Below are 25,660 nucleotides of genomic sequence, written 5' to 3'. Positions count from 1 at the left end.
TTTGAGGTGGGGATGGGGACTGTCTCCTACAGTCCTAAAGAGCCTTGCGACACTATACTAACAATAATCATCAACCTCCCACTCTCTACGTTGTATTAATGAGTTATAAAGTAACTCAGTGCAATATAAACACTTTCCCACCTTCCCCTTCAGATATCAGCTGCCAAATAAATAAATAAAAGAGGAGCCCTCTCCTTGGCCAGAAATCAGGGGGACAGAGCAGTGGGATGGTGATGGGAACAGAGCTGACTGAGTGAGGATAGAGGAAGATTAAAAGGAGAAGGTATAAGGGGGTGGCTAACGGGCAGATCAACTGAGGGACAACACAATTTCTCTTGCTAAATTTAATATCTGTATGGAAAGGCTAGAAAGGAAAAAACATTTGCCTCCCATACATCCCTGTGAAATGACTTCTGTTCAAGCTCTGGGGTAAAGGCCAAAAAGGCACATTTTGCTGAGTGCACGGATGGGAGATTGCGGGTGGGGCTGGGGAGAGTTGCCGCTTGTGCTGGCGGTGCTAGACAAAATACTGGACATGCTGACCCAGATCCTGGGAGTTAGGGGCCTAAATACCTTTGAGGATCTGGACTGGCATTCTTAGGTTTTCCAACTTGAAGAAAAATAAATCCCCCTCCTCACCCAATATCAGTGCCCAAATGCTACCAGGGAGAGTAAGGGAGTGTTTCCCTCAGGGAGACAGCATAGAAGCTAATAGAGAGGAATCTAATGGGAGAGGACACAGAGTTACTAGGGAACTAAGACAGCAGCATGAAGGAGAATCCCTTAGGGAGAAAAGGCATGTGATGTCTTATGTTTGGTGGGACCTTTAACAACCCCAGCTACCATTGCTGAGAATGTGTTTGTTTTGGTTGAAGAGTCTAAAAAAACAATTTTCAGAGGCTTAAAAATGTCCAGCTCTCAGGGAAATTGCTAAGGGTTTATGTCCCCATCAGTGTGTTACCTCCATCTCTTTTACAAACCGCCCCAGGCAACAGCTTTTCTCCCTGGCCCTGTACCTCTGAATCTCTCCTGAAACACTTTGAAAGACACTGAGCATGGTTGAGCTGTATGTCCTAAGGCTGAGAAGCCTCTGTTCTCAGCCATTTCACATGTAAAAGGAGTGGAAAGCTTCAGGATAAGCTGGTGAAAGTTCGCCGTTTGCTGCTATGGTGATTATTTTGGAAGAAGGTGCGGCCATCACAGGGCTTTCCCAGAGGCTAAATACAAACCCAGAACATAGTCAGGAGAAACAGGGAGGCTTCCATGACACATCCATCCTATTATTGCATGAACTACATTCATGTGAGTTACTGGATTCTATGTGTCATCTCTCTAAACCGCTTCCTCACTCTAGCCTGCTAGCCACGCCCTTTCTCATTCCCTTATGTTTGTATCCAAACACTTAAATCCCTTGGGTAATCTCGCCCCCCCCACCCCAACTTTCCAGGGATGGAGCATGGAAAAGCCCATGGCTTTAAAGTGTGGGTATAAATAGCTTATTAGGCTAGACCCAATGAACAGGAAGTGAATCCCTCCTCCAGTTTTTTTATTTTATTTTTAAAATATAAGATTCCTTCTTCTTAACTCAAATGATGATTCTCTGATTAATTACAACCAGCCATTCATCCACAGATTAGCCTCTATAGCTCCCATCCCACAAAAGGAAAAGTTAAACTAGAATCAGGTTTTGCCAATCCTGCAATACTTGTCTGGCTGTGCACAGCTCTTTGAAAAGGGAGTCGGTGAGAGACAGCAGCCAGCTATTTCCTGCCTTGGTTTCTATGCAACCACTGCTGTTTGGCGACAAAAATTGCTGTTATACACACAATGCCTGATAGAGAGACACACACACATTTTTGGTCATTTCCCCCCCTCCTGTGTATTTTATTGGTGATTCCTCTCTTATGCATTGTATCTGAATACTGTTAGGTGCCAGAGAGGACAGCAGAACAATGTTGTTCTAAGGTGTTTAGTTTTTTTTTAATTTATGGTGCAACTTTATAAGGCTGATTGTGACTGTAACAAATGAAGCCTAACATGAGCAGATCTTGGTTAGCTCTGGTACCAAGTGCCAGAGCAAATTTCCTGAAAACAAACTGATGGAGTAAGTCTTTATTTTGATAACTTACTTACTGCCTGAGCCTGCAGACACCTACACATGCTTAACTTTGAGCACAGGAGTAGTCCCATTAAAGGCACGTCTGAAAATTAGGCCACTTATTTAGGGGCTAAAGCCTGTAGTTAGGTATCTGAATTCATGGGCTCAAGTTTGAAAATATTAGCTGTGTTTTTATGCAATCCCTGTATTGGTTGGCTAATAGTCCTCAGCCAATCAGGTTATATTGATCTGTATAATTACTGTATTGTCTCTAAATTTATAGCAATTCTACTATAAATGAACTGTCTACTATAAATCCCACCATTCTGATTTGTTACTGCCCTCTGACCTTCCTCATCCATATTCCCTGCAGCAAACATGGCCACCTCTATTTCTCAACCCTATCCATCTTCTCCTCTGACCTCCTAATATCTCCCTGTGACAATCTGGGAAATCTATGTACAGCTCATGAATTCTGTTCGATAGTGTGAACTCTGTGTCTGGGTCAGTTAGCAAACGTCATTTTGAATGTGTGGCGCTTCACTTCTCTGATGTCTTTTCCCTCCATATTGAGCTAAAATCCACAGGAGGTGACAGGAGAAATTATTGCACCTGGCACAGGGCTAACAATGGAGGGTCATTAAACATTGATGATTGTCTATTGAAATGGAGCACCCTTGGACAAAGTGATGGCTACTGCTCTGGGCAAACCAGTTTTTCAACTCTTAACTCCAGGAGGTGGTAACTGAGCAATTGATCTCTTGGTGGTGGACTTAAATCACTAGATAACCCTAATCTGGGGGTCACCTGAGCAAGGGGATTGAAGGGTACAAAATAAAGAGGCTCTAGTCACTGTTATTTGCGAGGTAGTGGTGAGGAAGGTGAGAGGAGACTTTGCAGGAGGGGATGGGAAGGATCCTGGACCCCTTAAAAGATTGTGACCTAAGCCCAACAATCCTCAAAAGCGGTTAGGAACCTGGGGCAGGGACATGTCTAGGTAATTGTATCATTTTATCTAGAGCTGTATATTTCTTGCATTGGCTAAAATAAAGAGTAATTGTTTTAGAATCCATTTGTGCAGTGCCTGTGGTCAGGGCTGGCCTTACCATGAGGCGAACTGAGGCAGGTGCCTCAGGTGCCAGACTGGGGGCGAGTGGGGAGGCGCCACTAGGACCCAGAGTGTAGAAAATTGTGTCTGCTGCTGGTGCATATGTATTCTCTCTGCTCTAGATGGAAAGAGATGGTGGAGTGCTGTGCTGGAGGAAGGAGGGCACAAGAGACATAACAGGCAGGCAGGAGAAACGGTAAGAGGGAATAACAGAAAGCAGCAGGAGCTGCAGGGAGAGAGAGGAGGAGGAGCCTCTTCTGTACCTCTCTAGCACCCCCAGGAGCCTGGACTGATTAACACTGGCTTCTCAGGAGCTTCCTGCTGCTTCCCTGAACCCACCTGAAGAGAACAGGCAGTCAACTGAAGTAGTAAGAGCCAGTTAGGCCCTTAAGACGCTGATCTCTTCCCTCACTCAGGCCCTGCTACCAGCCTGCTTACTTGTCCCGCTTAACTGAGTGTTGAGAGCCACTACAGCTGGCACAGAACAGCAGTCATGAGTGAAAGAAGAAAACGCCCCTCTGGGGCAGCATTCAGAAAAAGAAAGAAAGCAAAGGAAGCTTTTCTATCTAAGTAGGAAGGAGCTCTTCTGAGATACATAGACACAAATGGTCATGGTGAGCCTTCCGGCCCCAGAGAGGATGTGCGTGGTGAGGAGATGCCTGATCTTCCAGTTAGTCAGAGTGCAGGTGACCTGGCAGCTACTGCAGCATCCATATCTCCATCTCAAATGGATGTAACCATGCACATTCCTGAAGAAAAGTGTAGCTCAGAGAAGAGTGTGGTGGAGGCGCAAGAAACAGCTGCTGCTGAGTTTAGTTCCTTAAGTCTAGATGATCCAGGACTGTGGACCCACTTGAGCAGTAGCCTGAGGGACTTCCTTGTACTGCATGGGCCACAGCAAGTGAAAAACTTCATGTTCCCCAAAGACAATGAAAATAGAAGTTTCCATCCAACACATTACTGGCGTGAAATCCCCAATGGTGACAAAGTGGAGAGGCCATGGCTTATGTACTCAAAAACCCAGAATGCTGCATCTGTTTTTGTTGCAAACTCTTCCAGTCTAATGTTCCAGCCACATTGGGTTCTACAGGAACAAAGGACTGGAAAAATCTGGCTAGAAATCTGGCATGCCATGAGAAGGCAGCAAATCACCAGAGAGCATTCCATAGGTGGAAAGAGCTTGAGATGAGACTAAGGTTAAAGGCCGCCATAGATGATCAGCATCAAGAGAAGATTGCATCAGAGTCTCTTTACTGGCAAAATGTTCTGAAAAGGCTCATTGCCATTGTGAGAATGCTTGCTACCCAAAACCTAGCACTGTGTGACACTTCAGATCAGCTGTATGTGCCAAACAATGGAAACTTCCTTAACATTGTGGAGCTGATGGCTGAGTTTGATGCTGTACTCCAGGAGCATCTAAGAAGAGTCACCACTCAAGAAATGTACACACACCACTACCTTGGAAAAACAATTCAAAATGAGATCATACAGTTACTGGCAACAAAAGTCAAACAGAAGATCGTGGCAGATCTGAAGTCAGCAAGCTATCACTCTGTTATTCTGGACTGCACACCTGACATCAGCCATACGGAACAAATGACTTTAATAGTGCATTTTGTAACAACAACAGACCCTAGTGAAAATGTTCCTGCAATGGTGACTGTCAGAGAGCATTTTCTAGAATGTATTGACATTGATGATACTACAGGAGCTGGTATGACAAATGTGCTTCTTAAAAAGCTGGAAGATACGGGAATTGCGATAGCTGACATGAGAGGTCAGGGCTACGATAATGATGCCAACATGAGAAGAAAGAACAGAGGAGTGCAGACACGGATCTGAGAGTTAAACCCTCGAGCTTTTTTTGTCCCATGCAGTTCTCATTCAATGAACTTGGTGGTCAGCGATGCAGCATCAGCTTCTAGTGAGGCTGCTGAATTTTTTAATGTAATTCAAAGCAGCTATGTATTTTTTTTTCTGCATCAACTTATCGATGACAAATTTTGAAGCAACATCTGGGAACATCCTCTCTGACACTGAAACCACTGAGTGCCACACGATGGGAAAGTCGAGTGGAGGCGATAAAGCCTATCAAACACCAAATTAGGAAGATAGATGATGCCATAGTTGCCATTATGGAGGATAATGCTATGACAGGAACTGTTTGTGGGAGAACTGTGGTAGTGGGAAATGGAATCACCAGAAACGTACATAACTTCAAATTTTTGTGTGGCTTAGTGTTGTGGCATGACGTACTGTTTGAAATAAATGTTGTAAGCAAGAGACTCCAAGGTGTTGACCTTGATATATCTGGAGCAATGGAATAACTGGACAAAGCAAAGTCATACCTACAGTCTTACCGGTCAGATGAGGGATTTCAAAACATTCTGAAGAGTGCACAGAAGTTGGCAGAGGAACTTCACACTGAAGCTATTTCCCCACCCATTCAAGAATACAAGAGTCACCGAAGAAGAAGACATTTTGATATGAGGCATGGGATAATCCCATAAGAGACCCCAAACAACAATTCAAAGTTGAATTCTTTAACCAGGTGCTAGATTGTGCAATTCAGTCAGTTGAAGAACGTTTCAAGGAGCTCAAGGAACACAGCAGTATATTTGGGATGTTGTATGATATTCCAAAACTCCTCACTGTACCTGAAGAAGACCTACAGCAATGCAGGGCACTAGAGACAGTGTTGACACATGATGACATGAGCGATATTGATGCGAGTGATTTAGGTGATGAACTGAAAGCCCTGTCAAGATACAGCAGGATCAACTCCAAAGGCTGTTCTGGAATATATGTGCACAAATAAGATGACCACCTCTTTCCAAATGCTTTTGTTGCTCTGCGCATACTTCTAACACTTCCTGTAACAGTTGCCAGTGGAGAACGCAGCTTCTCCAAGCTGAAGTTAATAAAAACACATCTATGCTCCACAATGACACAGGAGAGGCTGGTCGGCCTTGCAACCACCTCAATAGAGCATGAGATGGCCCAGACTGTGGACCTTCAGCAGGAAACAGTTCAAATCTTTGCAACCAAGAAGGCACCACTTTGATTATTCAAACAGATAAAAATGCCAGTGTTTACTACGCAGACAAGAAAAGTTACATTTGCTGTTCAGGCGTTTGAAAGTTAAGTGTTACTTAAAATTTTTGAACAAGGCATTTTAAATTGTTAGTTCTCCTTTATTGGGGTAGGTAGCAGAGCAGTACCATGAGAGGAGTAGAACAGGAAGAAGGCACAATTGAGACCTTTCAAAGTTTTGGCCCAAGCGAGGGGGTATGGGGGCGTCATTTGAGCTCCCCGCCTCAGGTGCCAAAATGTTGTGGGCCGGCCCTGCCTGTTGTTGTGTGCTTTGCCCATCACATGTTACATGGTTGGGGCTCTGGGAAAGGGTGTGCTTCAGCAACTGGCCTGTCCTTTGGGATGGGGGGAGCTTAGGACAGCTGGACCATGAGGCCCCATTTCGGGGAAGGAGTAACAGACTGCCTGTGCTTAGAGAGGAGGACAAAGCAAGAGAGAGTTCTGGAGCCTACCCAGACTAAGGAGGAAGCTTAAAGCACAGCTGGCCCAGCATGATGGGAGTCCAGCAGGGGAACTTTACCAGGACTGTGATACATCCCACCTAGTCATCCTTGACCCTGAGGCAGTTTTAGCCCCTCACCTCTACTAAGAATTGCATTTTAATCTATTTTTAACCCTTTCTCCCACCCTCCCCCCCCATTTCCCAGCTGCAAGAAGACTAATTACACGTAAGGGACATGGAGGCATATGTGAGACTCCACCCTCCAGTTCTGCAGTTAATGAACCTGGAGAAGGAGGTGGAGGCCAAGCTGGGAGCAAATTGTTGCTCAGAAATGCAGGGAAGAACTACAGATAAGGGCTAAGATAACTGCCAGAAGAGGCAATTAGTGCTCACCATCTGTGTCCCTGAGCAGCATTTCACACCTGGTTGGCCTCGACCCCCTCCCCCCCCCGGCCGCTAGTCTGGGTTTATTAACTTCCTCTAGGGGCAGGGAAGAGCAGGTGGACTGAAGAACATCAAGGGTGGGGATGCAGATACAATTCAGTATAACAATACAATGGTGGCATTCTCTGTTAGCTTGGTAATACAGTACCTGTGTCCTAGGCTAACAAACTCCTCAGCCTTTGGCCTTGAGGTTTATTTAGCTCGGCATTAGGTTATTGTTTTGTAACTTGAAAGTGATACCGGTTATCTCTTAAATAAACAGCTGACCTCTGCCTGCCTCCCTAGTGAGTCCTTCTGTGAAAGAGGACTTGGACAGTCTACTCTACACTTTGCAATGTGACGATGATCATCTCCTCCACATTGCCACTTCAGACCATAGAAACCAGCCATCAGGGGACAGCTTAAAGGACCTCTGCAATAGTGGTAACCAAGCCTCACCAAGCAACAGTTTTCAGGCAAATGTACATAGGTCCCCTGGAAAGCTCAGTCTGTGGTGACCAGAGATTTTACCAGTGCAGCTGATGACATTTGCTGCCTATGGACTGGAGAGAGGTTTCCGCCTCAGTTTTTCACATTCCCAAGAAGTGGCTGCCTGGTGAAGCATGCTCCTGTGCCCTTCATCCCTGCCTATTGGCCTGATCCAAATCCCACTGAACTTGATGCTCTGGTGCAACCGGGACAGACAACCAGCTTAAACATCCAGCTGGGGATACCCTTTGCCTAGAGGAGCCCCAATGGCTTAACAATGGCATAGCTGGCTCTGTGCCGCCTGCTGCTGCCCAGCCCAGTGTAGTAAGTATTCCAGGGGGGAGCCTGGCTGAAGTGTGCCATCTCTGGCAATCCTTGGCCAGCGTAATGGTCCCTGGAGGACCATTACGGTCAGTATGGAGAGACTGCAGAAAGTTTCCTAAAGCCCAGCCCCTGGGAGAGCTGCTGGGCGCAGCTTGCATGCACCTGGGCCAGAGACAGGCTTGGCAGAATCCAGTTTTTATTTTTTGTAATTTTAACAGATATTTTAAAGCATTATTTTTCAATTTTTATTTATTTGAATTTTCACAGTTGCAGGAAAATAAGGGGGGAAGAGGCTTAGGGCAGCACTGACAAGAGTTATAGGGGGCTCCTAGTGCTGCCAAGGGGCCTGAGATACCTGGGTGTCAGGTGTGGAGGAGCCTGCAATTCTGGCCCAGTGGAGCAGTGAACCCCAACCAGGGAGGAGGACAAGACCCTGGCCATGGGGGAAGCCACCTTGCTGTCAAATGGCTCTTGCCAGGGATAGCCCCTGCACTCCTGGCCTGTGAGTGAGTGTCACTGTGACAGCAGGGCTACAGAGAGCTCCCTGCAGGGCTGGTGACACCGGATCCCTGTGGGCACTAGGTGTGGGGGAAGCTGTGCTTGCTGATATCAATATTTTTTTTGTTGATTTCAGTGTCAGGTGAAACTGACATGTACCAATGACTAATGATTTAAATTGAATCCTGCCAAGCCTACCCACAGATTATAATGAGTCATGTTGCTAAATCCTCATGAAACATTTTGATGCTGTAATGATGGGCTCTATAGGAAACCAGAGAGAGAGAGAGAAAGAACAAGTTGAAAAGTCCAGGAAACTCCCCAGCCCGATGGGCGTTGTATATAATTAATCTATAGCCAGCTGGCTATATAAACTGCCAGAAAACAAATAACTCAGAGCTGATAGATAGCTGGTCATATGAGATGTATAGATGCACTGTCCCATCTGCAACCCTTCACCCATTATCTTCCAAGTAGGGATGTCAAACAATTACAAAAATTAATCATGCAATCAATGGTGCTGTTAAACAATAATAGAGTACCATTTATTTAAATATTTTGGATGTTTTCTACATTTTCAAATACATTGATTTCAATTACAACACAGAATACAAAGTGTACAGTGCTCACTTTATATTTTTATTACAAATATTTGCACTGTAAAAACCAAAAGAAATAGTATTTTTCAATTCACCTCATACAAATACTGTAGTGCAATCTCTTTATGATGAAAGCGGAACTTAACTCTACATGTGTATGTACAAAAAAAAAAACTGCATTCAAAAATAAAACAATGTAAAACTTTAGAGCCTACAAGTCCACTCCTGTGTTCCCTCTCATTTTTCCCCACCCATGTGCAGAATGAATTTTGTTATGTGCACCAATATGGGGGTGGGGGATGAGGGACTCAGGGCTGGGGCAGAGGGTTGGGGTGTGGGGGGGGGGGGGGGGGTCGGGGGGGGGGCCGGGGATGAGGGGTTTGGCTGTGCAGGAGGGTGCTCTGGGGATACAGCAGGAAGAGAGGACTCCCCACAGCTCTCTCCCCGCAGCTCTCTCCCGCAGCAGCTCCAGGGCTGGGGCCATGGGATAGGCATCCCTACCCCGGCCACAGCTAGGTTTGGGCATTGAGGTGGGGGGTGCCACAGCAGGTCCCCGCCGGGCGGGTTCTGCAGTTTACAGGGAATTTAGGTCCACTCAGTGCTACTTCAGCCAATCGGTCAGACAAACAAGTTTGGTTACAATTTGCAGGAGATAATGCTGCCCACTTCTTGTTTACAATGTCACCTGAAAGTGAGAACAGGCGTTTGCATGGCACTTTTGTAACTGGTGTCACAAGATATTTACATGCCAGGTGCGCTAAAGATTCATATGTCCCTTCATGCTTCAACCATCATTCCAGAGGACATGCATCCATGCTGATGACAGGTTCTGCTTAACAACGATCCAAAGCAGTGCGGACCAATGCATTTTCATTTTCATCATCTGAGTCAGATGCCACCAGCAGAAGGTTGATTTTCTTTTTTGGTGGTTTGGGTTCTGTAGTTTCTGCATCTGAGTATTGCTCTTTTAAGATTTCTGAAAGCATGCTTCACACCCCGTCCCTCTAAGATTTTGGACGGCACTTCAGATTCTTAAACCTTGGGTCGAGTGCTGTAGCTATTTTCAGAAATCTCACATTAGTACCTTCTTTGCGTTTTGTCAAATCTGCTGTAAAAGTGTTCTTAAAACGAACATGTGCTGGGTCATCATCCGAGACTGCTATAACATGATATATATGGCAGAATGCGGGTAAAACAGAACAGAAGACTCCTCCAAAGAGTTTAGTCACAAATTTAATTAACATATTATTTTTTTAATGAGCGTCATCATCATGGAAGGATGTCCTCTGGAATGATGGCCAAAGCATGAAGGGTCATACAAATGTTTAGCGTATCTGGCACGTAAATACGCTGTGATGCCAGCTAGAAAAGTGCTATGAGAATGCCTGTTCTCACTTTCAGGTGACTTTGGAAATAAGAAGCAGGCGACAGTATCTCCCGTAAATGTAAACAAACTTGTTTGTCTTCGTGATTGGCTGAACAAAAAGTAGGACTGAGTGGACTTGCAGGCTCTAAAGTTTCACATTGTTTTGTTTTTGAGTGCAGTTATATAACAAAAAAAGTCTACATTTGTAAGTTACACTTTCACGATAAAGAGATTGCACTACAACAGTGGTTTTCAAACTTTGGGTCGCAACCCAGTCTGGATCGTGGAATGCGTGGCAGTGGGTCGCCTTGCTCAGCACCCAGGGACCTGGCAGCCGGCCAGTAAAAACTAATAATCCCTACCTGTTCTGACACCGCACTGCGTCCCAGCATCAGATGCATCTCCTAGTCAGGGGGGCCACGGGGCTCTGCATGCTGCCCCCGCCCCAAGCATCAGCTCCTCACTCCCAATGGCCAGTTCCCGGCCAATGGGAGCTGGGGGCGGGGGCGCAGTGCCTGCAGGTGAGAGCCGTGGGGAGCTGCTTGCGCGCCTCCCGCTAGGAGCCGGACCTGCTGCTGGCTGCTTCTGGGGTGCAGTGCAGTCCACGGTGGGAAGACAGGCAGGAAGCCTGCCTCTGCACCCTGGCTGCGCCGCTGACCGGGAGCCGCCGGAGATAAGCCCATACCCCAACCCCGTGCCCCAATCCCCTGCCCCAGACCTGAGCCCCACCCCAAAACCTGGAGCCCCCTCCTGCACCTCAAACTCCTCATCCCCGGCCCCACCCCAGAGCCTGCACCCCCAGTCCAAAGCCCTGAACCCCCTCCCACACCTCATCCCTCTGCCCCAGCCCAGAGCCCACACCCTGAACCCCTCATTCCCAGCCCCACCCCTCACCCCAACCCTCTATCCCAGCCCCGAGACCCTCCTACACCCCAAACCCCTCATCCCCAGCTCTGTTGGGTCATGGGCATCGACAATTTTCTTCAACTAGGTCGCCAAAAACAAAAGTTTGAAAACCACTGCACTGTATTTGTATGAGGTGACTTGAAAAATACCATTTCTTTTATAATTTTTACAGTTCAAATATTTGTAATAAAAATAATAATATAAGTGAGCACTGTACACTTTGTATTCTGTGTTGTAATAGAAATCAATATACTTGAAAATGTCAAAAAACATCCAAAAATATGTAATAAATTTCAATTGGTATTCTATTGTTTAACAGTGCAATTAATTGTGATTAATTTTTTTAATCACGATTATTTTTTTTTATTTAATCGCATGAGTTAACTGCGATTAATCGACAGCCCTGCTTCCAAGGTATTCATTTCTGTGACACACAAGTGCTCACTAAACCAAGGGAGACAGCTGGATGTGGAGATCCGGCCAAGGGTTAATGAAAGCCCTGCTGAAGCAAAACCCCTTTCCTCCCACATTAAAATAAATTCTGTCAAGGAAATTAAAGTTGAATGGCTGTGATCTACCCCCCTACAAAGCATGGCCAGGGCTGATGACAAATGATAACCATAGAGCAAATCGAATTGCTTATTGCTCAGACTCTGAACATATTCAGTGTGATTCCAGGAACTAGAACAAATGGCAAGTCTATGGCAGTGTTATGACAGGACTAACTCCCACTGCCAAAACCACCTTTTTAGGCCAACCTCTTTCTGCCATCAGAACCCAATTTCTCAATTCCCCAACTTCCCTTTCCCCCAGTTTCCCCAGCTGGGCCCCATCCCCTCTCACCTACCCCAACCTCTCTGCTATCTGCTATAGTTCCCTCCAGCCATCCAAACCCCATACCACCCAAAAAGAAGATTGTCCTCATTTGTGGCTCCTCTGACTTCCCCCCGCCCCCAAATCTCAGCTTCCCTGGCAGTGCCACTGCTCACCAATACACCCACATTACACAGGATGCTGTCCGACAACTGAGGCACCTTTTCCCCCCCAGCCCCTGGCTGCACCCCAATCCTCCTGGTTCCATCTCCTCCATTACCTTTGACAGTCTTTGGTGGCCACGGGACGGTCAGCCTTGCTGGCTGGCTCCCATTTTAATTCAGCAGGGGGACCACCAAAAGGGAGCCTCTTCAGGGCACAACACACTGCCCTGTCCCCCAGCCAAGAGGGGCTGCGGCTCCACTGATAAAGTGAGGTGGATGGGTGGACTTCAGCTCGCTCTTTATTAAGAAGCGTCTGGGAAAACCTACCCACAGTGAGCAGGGATTCCCCATGCGTAGAGGAAATAACTGGTAAAGATTGGTAGGGAGGGACTCCAGGTACAGTGATATCCCGCCTGGTAGGAATGGGTGAGGAACACTCAGCTTCTTGGGGGTGGAGATCCAGGGTACATCTACACTGCAGCTTAAGAGTGAGCCTCCCAGCCTGGGTAGACAGCTCCATGCAAGCAGGGCTTACACTAGCACACCAGATATAATTGTGTGAACGTTGTGGCACTGGCAGAGTCTCGGGCTAGCCAGCTGAGCTTGGACCCAGCATGGTGGGTGGTTTTGTTGCATTATAGTTAATAATGTGTCTAAAGCCATTTCTTGCCATTAGAATTCGGTTTTACCTCTTTTTCTGATCCAGAAACACGGTAATCTCCGAAGGCAAAAGGAACGTAAAAGTCTGGCTCCCATACAGTACTTGTAGCTGTGCTAAGGCACTGAATGTACTAGAACTAGATGTAGCTTATGTTGACAGTCAGACACATGATCACTTCCTCCTTTGTTTGCATTAGCCTTTTCCTGCTCCAAATCTACTCGCTGCCTGAAGACATGTGACTATTGCAATAGAGCTTGTGCGTGGGGAAAATCCAAAAGCTTCTGTCTCTCTTCAGTAGGTATCAGACTGGAAAAAGCACCCTGCGGAGGGGCAGACTGACAGTCTCCACTTTCAGGGATAAGAGAAGAGGAACAGCAGTGTTTTCCCCAGGAATTGAAATTAGAGGGGGAGTTAGAAAACGACTAAATTGGAAACACTGCTGCTGTAACTAGTTGACCCCTGGGGGGTGGAGGGGGAAGTGTTCCTGGAATAGGGAACTGGAGATTAAGAAGACAACAATGTAGCAAAGGAGAAGGCAACAAACGTACACTACCAGAATGTGGCTATTGAAAATAGGGAGTGGCCAAATGCATGCCCATCCCAAGCACACTCCAGTTCCCAGTGCTGCCCCACATAATGTAATGATTGATAGTGCAGTGTAGCTACTCCAACATGTCCAGGTAGAAAACTGGTTATTTTGACATTAAAGGTTGCGACCACAAGTAACAAATGATACCAAGACTATTATAGTTAAAAAAGAAAACATGGACCATGTCTGGAAATGGTAATAAGGACATATCCGGAACCTGCCAGGATCACTGGTCCACCCTGCCTACAAGCAGCCCAAAGGGAGCTGTAGCCAGCTGCAAGTCCTCAGCTGTGGAGTCCCCTGGTGCATGGAAACCCTCATAGCACAATCGGGTCCTAGTCCATGACTGGGGCGCCCAGGTGCTACTGCTATACAAATAATAATAACGTACCAACCATCTAAACTAAATCTCCTGCAGCCCCTGTGCAGGGGCATGTTGAGAGTGGGGAAGAAGAGATGTGGCTTGGGGATAGGGTGACCAGATGTCCCGATTTTATAGGGACAGTCCCGATTTTTGTTTTTTTTTTCTTATATAGGCTCCTATTACCCCCCACCCCCTGTCCCGATTTTTCACATTTGCTGTCTGGTCACCCTACTTGGGGACCACTGCCAGCTGGTATAGAGTAGAATACTCCAAAGCAACTCTAAGGCCTGGTCTACACTACGGGTATGTCTACACTACAGGATTAATCCGAATTTAGATAATTCGAATTTGGGAAACAGGTTGTATAAATTCGATTGTGCGCGGCCACACTAAGCACCTTAATTCGGTTTTAAACCACATTAATTCGGTGGTGTGCGGCCACACTACCCCATTAACTTAAACACAGTAATTCGGTGGTGTGCGTCCACACTAACCCTAATTCGAATTAACAAAATCGATTTAGGCTCTACTCCGTTCGTCGAGGTGGAGTACAGAAATCGATTTAAAGGGCCCTTTAATTCGAATTAACTGGCTCTGTAGTGTGGACGGGTGAAGGGTTAATTCGGATTAAGGCAGCTAAATCCGAATTAAAGTCCTAGTGTAGACCAAGCCTACGGGATTAATTCGGATTTAGCAGCGTTAATTCGAATTAACCCTTCACCCGTCCACACAACAGAGCCATTTAGTTCGAATTAAAGGGCGCTTTAAATCGATTTCTGTACTCCACCTCGACGAGCGGAGTAGCGCCAAAATCGATTTTGTTAATTCGAATTAGGGTTAGTGTGGCCGCACACCACCGAATTAATGTGGTTAAAATTAATGGGGTAGTGTGGCCGCACACCACCGAATTAATGTGGTTAAAAACCGAATTAATGTGCTTAGTGTGGCCGCGCACAATCGAATTTATACAACCTGTTTCCCAAATTCGAATTATCTAAATTCGGATTAATCCCGTAGTGTAGACATACCCTAACCTATGTCAGGGTAGCAAATCAAGGAGTTATAAGTAATTCCTTAAGGCCCATTCATCAGTGCTGCCCCAGAGAATCTAGCCCCAAAGATTTGAATACTAACAGTTCATACATTCCCTACCAAAAATCTACATGCAAAAATTAACTTTAGACACTCAAATCACACTTTCAACTCTGACCTCTTTTCCTGCTATTATGCAATACAATTGCTTAACAATATGCTAGCTAACAATGGTATATAGCATGAGAAATAAGTGAGAGAATAACTATTAATAATTCAAATCTCATGTTGTTCCATAGCAGAAAAGGTAATATCGGAAGATGTGTCTTAGTTTCAGATTAGTATTAAATAGAAAAGAGTGTGGTTTGGGTAATAAACATAGTATTAAATAACTACATACAGTAATTGGAATGTTTATGCTTTAGTTAGAAGATGTGTGTGCAGTACACCCTGAAGAGCATTGATGATGTAATTTAGTCAAAGACTATAATGCTACTATAGCTGTGTTAGTCAATAAGAACAAAACCACTTGCAATGGGTTTAAGAATGTAGGTAAATATTCAGAATAATTTTCCATTTCAGCTATGGAACAAGTTGCCAAGGAAGGCTGTGGAATTGCTGACATTGGAGCTGATGAAAGTTACTGGAAATTTTATCAGGGATGTGTCTGAGATAAAGAAACCAATCTTGTCACAGCACTGGGGAATGGATTAGATGACCCAGTAGAGAAGACCTTTCTAAACTACATAAACTAGCTATTTAATCTATCAATGATGTTTCTAGGACTTTTTTTTCTCACTTGATATTTCAAATGGCATGAAACTCTGTCAGAGCTTATAGAAAAGTTCTCTGGCAGCCTGCAGAGGGCATTGCAGGCTCAGTTTCCTTTAGTCCTGTGACTGAACTCTACATTATGTTTTTATTTTCCCTGTGGCTTACGTGTTTCAATATCATCCAAGATTTTGCTTGGATTTTGGGGTTAACATGTTTTACTCACGGAAACTGCATCATGAAAAGCTATCATGGAGAGTGAGAGCAGCTGGCCCCTAAGAACAAGTTTACTAGAGAAATGTTCTGCATGTGGTTTGCATAGCTACTGATGAAAGAGGGGAATTAAATGGATTTTGCTTTCCCATTAAATGCCTGCTGCAGGCAAATACCAGTGTAAATTTATATATCTTTACAAGACAATTTTGCTGACATCTGGATAATTCATATGTTTATGGAATCAGAAAACCTGAAACTTTTATAAGATCACTGCAAAATCCCAGGCTAGATAAAAAATCACACACTTTGTATACTTTTTGAGCTGTGCTTTGCAATTGTGTTAGTCAATATTCTCTCTTCATTAATAGTATTGTAGCAAATCCATGGCTATCTAAGATTTTGTGGATGTTACTATATTAAGCACCACTTAATCACTTTGCAATGGCCAAGAGTCCCCTTTCAAGTGGAATTTCTGGTAATGCTATCCCATTTGAACTGTTCCTTCCTCAGTTTCATAGGACACTTCCCATTAAAGTCCCTGTCCTGAGTGGCAAAGATACTGTACTAGTACTTTGAAAGATTTCTGTGGAGACTTCCAGTTGTCATTGTAAATTAAATGTTACGAAAGAAGCTGAGTGTTTTGAATTGTTATGCATGTGTAGGTGTTTGTAGCCCTTCTCCAGACTGTAGCTTGCAAACAATACATTTTCAATGTAGAGAAGTGCAAAAGTGAAGCAGCAGCTAGCAAGATCCTGCAGGAAGTATTTTCCCCTCAGTGCACAGAGTGGCAGTGATGAGTTTCACAGGGTGCCACATCCAGCTCCCCTTACTATGAGGAGGGTCATGGAGGTATGAAGACTTGGATGGTAGAAGAGGTATAAAGAGGGGGGAAATAAAGACACCCACCCCAAAGTGTTAAAACATTTAATTAAGTGATGCCATTTATTTATTACTGTTTGTGTTATACCTATTGTGCTAGGCACTGTACATATACATAGTAGGAGACAGTCCCTGCCCCAAAGCACTTACAGTCTAAATAACCAAGACAAATAAAGGAAGTAGTAGTACCTGCATTTTACAGAGCAGGGACAGAGTGATGAAATGATTTGACTAAAGTCAAACAGTAAAATTTGTAGCACAGTCAAGATTAGAGCTCAGATTTCCTCCCAAAACCATCCTTCATAGATCACCATCTAAAATTAATCTGCAAACTGTTAATTGAGTCCTTGAACAAACCCTTCTAATTTGTTAATTCTGGATTTCTGAATGGTTGAAAGTTAAACTCCTTGACTATTAAAAGTTGAAGATAATTGGAAGGGTAATTAATTATTCAATAAGATCTCCTATTGGACATGTGAACTCTTTATTTGATTTTTCACCTTAATTTCAGTTTCTAATTATTACTTGGATTAAAAAAGATGAGTTTCTTTCTTTTAAATAATTATACTTGTTAAATGTGGGTAATGATTTTCACAGCCCTATTTCTTCTTCTTTGTAATAGTTGAGTATTTTTGGCATGCCCATTCTAATAAAACCAGTCTTCCAATTTTTCCCTATGAATATCTTGTCTTTATTTTTCATTATTTCTGGGCTGGATTAATCTACTGGGTGAAGCAGATATTTTTAATCTTGCAAATTTCACCACTAAATAGCATTTGCATTTGTTAATGATTTCCTCGGGCTCTTTTAATGACTCCTCACTTTCGGCAAATGGTGCCAAAGATAAGAACGGATGTTACTGGATTGACAGAAAACACCCAGGACAGGAGGCATGGAGTGCAAGGCATCCAGCTATTGTCTGAATTCCCCAAATCACGCACATAATGATCATTTTTAGTGCACTGCAGCGTTTATAACACTGCAAACCAAGTAGTCAGACAGAGCTACCTGGGACGGATTTTTGATGAAGTGGAGTTCAGATCGGAGAGCAGAGATCTCGTCTTATTTGTTTATGGCAAAGGAACAGTCACCTCTCCCCCCCCTTGTATAAATAAGAAATGACATAGATAATTATAACTAAATGCAATAATAAAGTGCCAGCTGTAGCCCCTACCCTCCCTTTTTGTTTTGTTTACAACTGAAATGATTGGTGGCTCGCTTGATTTAAATTATTTAGCTGTATTGAGCCCCATGTTTTTTTTTTCTGTGGGATTTGCTCTCATGTAATGAAGTTATGAAAACACAAAAATGAAAACCTTGTTGGAGAATGCGGGCATCGATCCCGCTACCTCTCGCATGCTAAGCGAGCGCTCTACCATTTGAGCTAATTCCCCACATAACGCAAGACTTGACTCTAGAGCCCTTTATAGTCTCCCTCCCAGCCCGCGAGCCTTCAACGTCCCTGAGTAGGGGAGAGGCGCCGCCGCACAGTCACTGACCGTCCTACGGGAATAACCCACCTGCCTCAGGTGCCGGGGCTGTAACGGGGGACGGCGCCAGCCGGAAAGCGCGGGAGGAGGAAGGACTACATTTCCCAAGATACATCGCGCGCCTGCGCAATACGACAGCCCCCGGGATGGACGGGGGAGGCTCGCGGCGCGGGGGCTGCTCGCTCGCTCGCTCAGTTTCATTGTGAGACGCCGCTGGCGGGGCTGGAGCCGGCAGCCGCTCGCGCCCTAAGGAGGATGCGCAGCGGGAACGGGGACTCCCGCCGGGACCGCGCGCACGGACGCCGCCCCCTGCCCAGCGGTAAGGAGCCGGCTCCCCGCGGGGCAGCGGCCGCAGACCCCCCCCCCCGGGCGGGGCTAGGAGTGTGTGATGAGCGTGTGGGGGCTCGGCTGCCCCAAGGACTGGGGGAAAGATGGGCGCCCCCCCCCCGCCGCCTGGAGCTCCTGGGTGTCTGGGCGGTAAAGAGACTGGGCAGGGCAGGGGGTGGTATGTGGGGGGAGTGGGCAGGGCAGGAGGTGTGGGGGCGGGGTATGTGGGGTGATGTGCACTGGTCTGCATGGTGGTATATGCAGTGGGGGTGGTATATGGGGGGTGTGGTATATGCAGGGCACGAGGTGTTTGGGGGGTGTCCATAGGGTTCTGTATGGGAGCATTTCTATAGCAGGGCAATGTGGCAGGGAGGTCTGCCTGGGGACATGGGATGTGAGGGGCATATAGGCATAGCTAATCTATGTGAAGGGCTTATCTGTTGTGTGGGGCTACAAGGTGCCTGTATCTATGGGGAGGCTCTGGGTGTGTAGCTATGGGGGTTTTGAGTGTAGTGTATTTTCTGTACTCTGTCTATATGGTGCATATATGTATAGGGAGTTGTATGTATCTTACAGCGCAGGAGTCTGATAAAAAACACTGTAGTTCAGGGCACGTTGTGGCTTTTATGGGCAGTTGCGGTTAGGCAGGGATGAAGTATGTATCAAGAATGGGGCCTGGACTAAGGTGAAAAAGTTCCTATATTCAACCTAAAAACTGAAAGAAAAAATAATTCTTATGTGTCTTTGCTTTTGTTAGGGAAGGATTTGGAATTCTTATGAATAGAATTCATTCATCTTGTCCTCTAAACTTTAAAAATGTAGAAACAGATTCTCTTAAAATATTGAAAGGGAGGGGTGGAAGTGGTATTGGTGTGGGGTTTTCATTTTCCCCACTGGAAAATGATCTTCTGACAGCTGATCTGAACAGTCTGCATGCTTAAGGATTTTACAAACTAGCATTGGTAACTGGGTAGCATAATTTTCTTGGTATACAAAAAGGTTTGGTGTGGGTGTTGAATTCAATGCCAGAAAAGTCTGCACTGGAATGAATGAATGAATGTATTCACACAGAGGGAATCTCTAAAATGTTCACAGTCTGTTCACAGTCCCTGCTCATTACCACAGTGTCATTTCTTTCTCTGACTTATACATCTTGATTATTGTTGACATCAGGTTGGTATACCAGTACTCAGAGGTACAGTACCTGAACTTGTATTACTTCTTTTGTTGTTATATTTCCCCCCATGCTTGAAATAACTATATAGAAAAATAGAACCTGAATTCTGGGACCTATGCTATGTGAGTAATGAGATATTCTTGCTTAAGAAATGGTTGCATTAGTTATGCTAGTATTAAAATAATGATATTTAATAAAAGAGGTTAGTAAAGCTTTCTTAAGGCAGAGATATGAGACAATCTTTGTATAAAGTTATTCATACAAATATAGAAACTGTCTTGCTAGACAAGAACAATGATCCATCCAGTATCTTTTCTTCTAGAGGGCTTATACAAATTACTTTTGAGTAAATCACAACAAATCCAAAACAAAAATAAAAAAGCAACAAAAAAGTGTAATGCATCTGACCAATTGGGGGAATGCTGTCTGATTTAAGAATTTCTTCTTAACCCCAGCTGATGATCAGATTATGTCCTGAAGAAAATGACTGAGAGCTTTTGTAATTTTTATCTTAGTTTAGTGTAACTACAACTGCACTTACAAATGCATGCATCTAGTGTGTTTGAGTTTTAAAAATCTGTTTAAATAATATCCAGCAACATCAAGTTCCATATATGACGTATAATTACATTTAAAATGCTTCCTTTTTAGATTTTATTTTGCTCCCATTTAATTTCTCTTTCTTTCTCCTTGTAGTGAGAGATGTTTTTTCTGCTTCTGTATTCTTCTTGTTTCTTTAATGTTTGGTACAAGATAACCAAAACTGAGCACAGTGTTCAAGGCAAATACTTATAATTAAATATCTGCATAAAGGATTGTCCATAATACTTTCTAACCTTCCTTGATAGCTGCCTAACATCTTAGTTGCTTTGTGGACCACGGCTGCATGTTGAGCTGTCTTTATTGAGCTGTACATGATAACGCCTAGGTCAAAGGAAAAGATCTGGTAGATTATCCAGTCCATCAAACTCATCAATATATGTGAGTGTTTTATCTTGGTCCCTCCATTGTGTAGTATTTTGCATTTATCTGGATTAAGTTTAATCAGTTACTTTGTTGTCCCTTTGCCCAATTTTAATTCTCCCTAGTTTTAAAAGTTTGAATGACATTGTGCTCACTATATTTTGCCTCTTCACTTTTCACCCCTTGTCCAGATTAACTACTACAGTACTGATACCTGAGGCAGCCTGCTATATTAACATCTTTCTCAATTGAGAATGGTATATTCTTGTTCTCTTTCCTCTCTCAAACAGTTTTCAATCCATGAAAGGATTCTGCCTTTTCCTTCTGCTTACCAGATTTTCTTAATAGCTGCTTGAAGGACCTTTATCAAAACTTCTTGAAAGATTAAATTATCTCCCCTTTTTTTCCTCTCTTTATCCACTGTTGTCACATCTGAGATAATTCTGGTATGTGAGAGAGGCATGACTTTAGCTCCACAGAAGCTGTGCTGGCTTATTCTTATCATAATTACAGTATCTCCATCTTTGTGAGGTATTACATTCTTTAGTACTATTGTTATTTTTCACAGTAGTGAAGGAAAAGCTGATGTATAAACACAGTCCCAAGGCCACCATTAATATTTTCAAGAGACATGTTGGGCCTTCAGCAATTAATTTGTCATCTTGCTCCATCACTTCTATCTCTGATATTGTTTCACCTGCATCACCCATAAACAGTTACCTTAGGTGTTCAATCCTAGTTACCTGTGAGAAATGATGTGCATGCACACTCTTTAGCTTCTCCACAGTCTTTGTCTTGTTTACACCCTGCTGGTTTAGAAGACCCCAGGGACTTGCCTGCAGCTTTTTTTCTGTCTTTCGATATTCTGAAGCATCATAGTGTTTGTATGTACCCCCTTACTAGTTTACCACACATACCTTCCACATGAGTGGTGGTGGTCACTGACTGAAGTTTTTGGAAATTAGTCTTATAGCTAAATCGCCGAAAGAGTTACTTTAAGCAGTCACAAGCACGTATGCTGCATTTTTCTTAGACGCTACTAGATTAGGTGCCGCAGGCCAGTTGCTGTGTTATTTGTGTGTTTCCTGTGACTGAGTCCTGACTGCCAAAATTGGTTGCATCAGTGACTTCAGCTGATGAAATGTAAAAGTGTTAGGGGGCTTTAAAGGGATTAGCTTGTTCTCATCAGATCAAGCAACTGTTTCTCTCATACATTGATTATGTATTTTAATAACGTCTGATGTCTGGTTGCTTTTGGGGGAACTCTCCTTGCAGCCAAAATCCTGCTTCCTTTTTCTCCGGAAAGAGACTATACTTGAGTGTATAACCTTATCTTTTTAAGGTCAAATAATCATGAAAAAGGGATGCTAGGAAGGTACAATTTGAAACTGAAAGCCCATTGGTTTATCTGTGGTTGCATTTGAGCTTTATACTTCTATAGCTGCTGTGCTTTCTTTTTCGGCACTTAATTACATGTGCTATAGTGGGTCAGCTCTCTCAGCTCTGTGTTCACTGTGTGAGTGTTTCTCATGGGGTTGGAACTTGTAAACATGGCATCTTAACATCAGAGAACAATCTCAGCAAAATAGATCTAAATTCATAAGGTAAGACAACTGGTGTTTCTAATGATGTCAGTGGATTCCAGTGGTTCCCTTTAGTTCAATATTGGAAAGGAGAACTCCTATTGTGTATATTTTAAAAAGTAAAAATAAATGTTCACAAACATTATTATTTAGATAAGGCTAGTATATGTCCCAGAATAATTGCCTGCTGTTCATGTACCATGGCTTTGCAGTTCTCAGTCAGAAGGTTGAACACATTCATTTATCTGCTAAATGGATTGGAAGATAATTTGCAAGAAGGCTTGGGTATTCCTAGAAAGACACTGATGTCTTGGACAGTCCCTGTTTTCTTTTTCCTGTTGTTTTTTTCTGCCCATGTCATACAGCCAGGCTCATTGGGTAAAAGCTTTCTAGAAGACCAGGGATAATGAGAACCTGTGTGCTGTGGCTGGACTGATGCTGTTCCAGCAACGTTGCATGAAATCTGAATCACCGTACCTGGTATCTCTATTAATGGGGGCCTAGTTCAAGCAATGTAAAAATAATTCCAAGATAAAGTTAACACTCAGTAGACTCAAACTGGGAGGATTTGCCTGCTCACAGTCTGGTGCTGTGATGGGTAATGGAGTTTTCCATTGGCTACAATTGATTTTTTTTTAAATCTAGATATTCACATCAAAGTTAGACATGAGAAAATTCTGGTGCTAAACCCACATGTAAATACATCCTTATTGGGAGGGCAGTACCCAGTTCAGAATTTACCAGTCATTCTGTAACACTTTTTAGCAATACAGATTAAAATTTCTGTCTCCCCTCCCCCCCCCCATACTGGTCCAAAGAACACAGAAGTAAGTATCCAGCTAATTAAGCAGATGTTAGCACAAACTATGGTGTCTATAACAAACTCAAAAATATGATCAATGCTAAACAAACAGCGTGAACACAACATTGTTTGCATAACAAACCAGAACTGATATTTAGAAACACATAACAAATCTCACCGCCAGAACTCTAGTTGCCTCTAGTACAGGGGTTCTTGAAATCTTTCATAGTGTGGACCACGCCTAAATACAGATATGCTCTCTGGTGGGCCAACTGCCCTCCCGTTCCGAATCATGCAGACCATCCCCTCCCATTTGTTATTGCATAATACCCTGTGGTAACATCAGCAAATGCTTAAGTAGAAGAGAAATATTAATAGTTCTTACTGCATTTTTAGCTGTTTCCCCATGCAGTTTAGCAATTGGAAATAGGGTACAGAAGCCAGCACTAGGTAACCAGCAACCTCTGCATGGACCACAGTTTGAGAATCTCTGCTCTAGCCCTTGAGGCTGTAGCCATGGATTGTCAGGAGCAAGGACTTTAGGCTAGATAAGGGTTCAGTGTATGCACCAAGACCCTCCACGCTTAAACAAATGAGGCACTTGCCCCAGCCTCTTTTAGTTCAGTACAGTTTTATGTAAGCTACTTGGCTCCAATCCAGGGAAAATGTCTCTCATATATCTGTACTAAGAACTCTTGAGAAATATGTAAATCCCAGTCTCTAAATTAAGCTTCCTCTTCAGTACAATCAAATTGAACAGAAACACACACTGGATGTATTTTTGACAGTGTTCTTAGGCATGCTTAGCTCATCTCTGCCTAGTTCATGTCAGCTTTGCCTAAGAGTCTCTGTTAGTACAAACACTCCCTTCACTGCTTTAGGCCCTGCTGGCTTTCTGACAGAAGAACTAATGCCAGCACGCGTAAAAACACTCATTTATTAACACCTTCAACAGTTAGTTGATCCCTCTTCCACTCTGAGAGGCGGGGATGGGATTCATTTGGTCAGCAATGTGGAGTGTTTGCATTGCCAGTGAGCTTGTAATAGCTGAAATGACCATCAAAGCTCCCTCAGCGTTCCAGCCCCTTTCCTGCTGGCTTCTCTCCTCACCCAGCTGGCTCATCTCTTAATAGCTTTTGTTTGGGACTGGCCAGCAGGCTTGCATTGTTCTTTTACATTCCCATTCCCAGCTGGCATGTTCAATTCCTCTTTGGGGCCAAATGGCCGTCTCTGCCCTGCAAGCTTCCTGCCAATGCTGATCTTCCTATTCCATTCTGAACCCTGAAAAGGGGGATTCTCCTTTCTCTTCCCACTGCATGGTAGTTCGCTAGTCTTCTAGCTAGGAAGTGTTGCTGAGTGAAACGACATTTTACTAATCAGGTTTAGTTTTGCACTATATATTTTCAAAGAATATCCCACTGCAGCCTTTTCCCCTCTGATCAATAGTGATCTTACTAATGTCTACTGTAGGCTCATTTGTGGAACAAAGTTACAGTGCTAGTTATTTGTGTATTGCACTTCTGGTTTTCTCCAGGGGTTTACTACAGAGTGGAGAGGTAGGGGAAGTAGTGAAATGATCTGTGCTAGCGCAGTCAATTAATCACAGTGAACTCACGCGATTAACTCAAAAAAAAAAAAAGAATCGCAATTAATCACAGTTTTAATTGCACTGTTAAGTAATAGAATACCAAGTGAAATTTATTTAAATATTATTGGATGTTTTTCTACATTTTCAAATATATTGATTTCAATTACAACACAGAATACAAGGTGTACAGTGCTCACTTTATATTATTATTTTTGATTGCTAATATTTGCACTCTAAAAATGATAAAAGAAACAATATTTTTCAATTCACCTCAGACAAGTACTGTAGTGCAATATCTTTATCATGAAAGTGAAATTTACAAATGTAGATTATTTTGTTTTTGGGTGCAGTTATGTAACAAAAAAAAAAAAAGTCAAACTTTAGAGCCTACAAGTCCACTCAGTCCTACTTCTTATTCAGCCAATCACGAAGACAAACAATTTTGTTTACATTTATGGGACATAGTGCTGCCTGCTTCTTATTTCCAATGTCACCTGAAAGTGAGAACAGGCATTCACATGGCACTTTTGTAGCCGGCATTACAAGGTATTTACGTGCCAGATACGCTAAACGTTTGTATGCCCCTTCATGCTTCGGCCATCATTCCAGAGGACATGCTTCCATGCTGATGACACTCATTTAAAAAAAAAAAAAAGGATTAATTAAATTCTTGGCTGAACTCTTTGAGGGTGTGATCGGTGTCGGTCCGCCTACCCGCTAGGGGGCGCTGGGGAGCTACTTCGTCACGGGCTGGCCGGGGTTACGCCTCCGCCAGCGGGGAATTAGCAGCGGAAAGGCTGCCAGCCAGAGTCTGTAGCGCGCCCCTCAGGCAGGGGAGCGCCGGCAAAGGTCAGTAGCGCGCCCCTCAGGCAGGGGAGCGCCGGCAATGGTCAGT

At 44.0% G+C, this 25,660-nt stretch overlaps 2 protein-coding genes and 1 non-coding gene across 3 annotated transcripts in view; 1 reads left to right on the top strand and 2 right to left on the bottom strand.

Annotated features, from left to right (window-relative positions):
- RNH1 (ribonuclease/angiogenin inhibitor 1) overlaps positions 1-13,089 on the bottom strand; it is a 37,654-nt gene extending 24,565 nt beyond the window's left edge. The window contains exon 1 of the mRNA XM_024209514.2: positions 13,013-13,089. Coding sequence (XP_024065282.2) covers positions 13,013-13,079 — 67 coding nt within the window. The 5' untranslated portion in view covers positions 13,080-13,089. The remainder of the gene's footprint in view (positions 1-13,012) is intronic.
- Positions 13,090-18,156: 5,067 nt separating this feature from the next.
- On the bottom strand, positions 18,157-18,229 carry TRNAA-AGC. Its single transcript has one exon. It is a non-coding gene; the product is annotated as a tRNA-Ala (tRNA).
- A 331-nt stretch (positions 18,230-18,560) lies between these two features.
- The window catches only part of LOC112113280 (USP6 N-terminal-like protein), a 176,346-nt gene continuing 169,246 nt past the window's right edge, over positions 18,561-25,660 (top strand). The window contains exon 1 of the mRNA XM_024209520.3: positions 18,561-18,644. The gene's annotated coding sequence lies outside the window, so the exon portion shown is untranslated. The remainder of the gene's footprint in view (positions 18,645-25,660) is intronic.

Source organism: Terrapene carolina, unplaced genomic scaffold (assembly GCF_002925995.2).
Source record: "Terrapene carolina triunguis isolate 2854851 unplaced genomic scaffold, T_m_triunguis-2.0 Scaffold250, whole genome shotgun sequence".
In the NCBI taxonomy this organism is placed as follows: Eukaryota; Metazoa; Chordata; order Testudines; family Emydidae; genus Terrapene; species Terrapene triunguis.
This window is presented reverse-complemented; position numbering and strand designations above follow the sequence as displayed.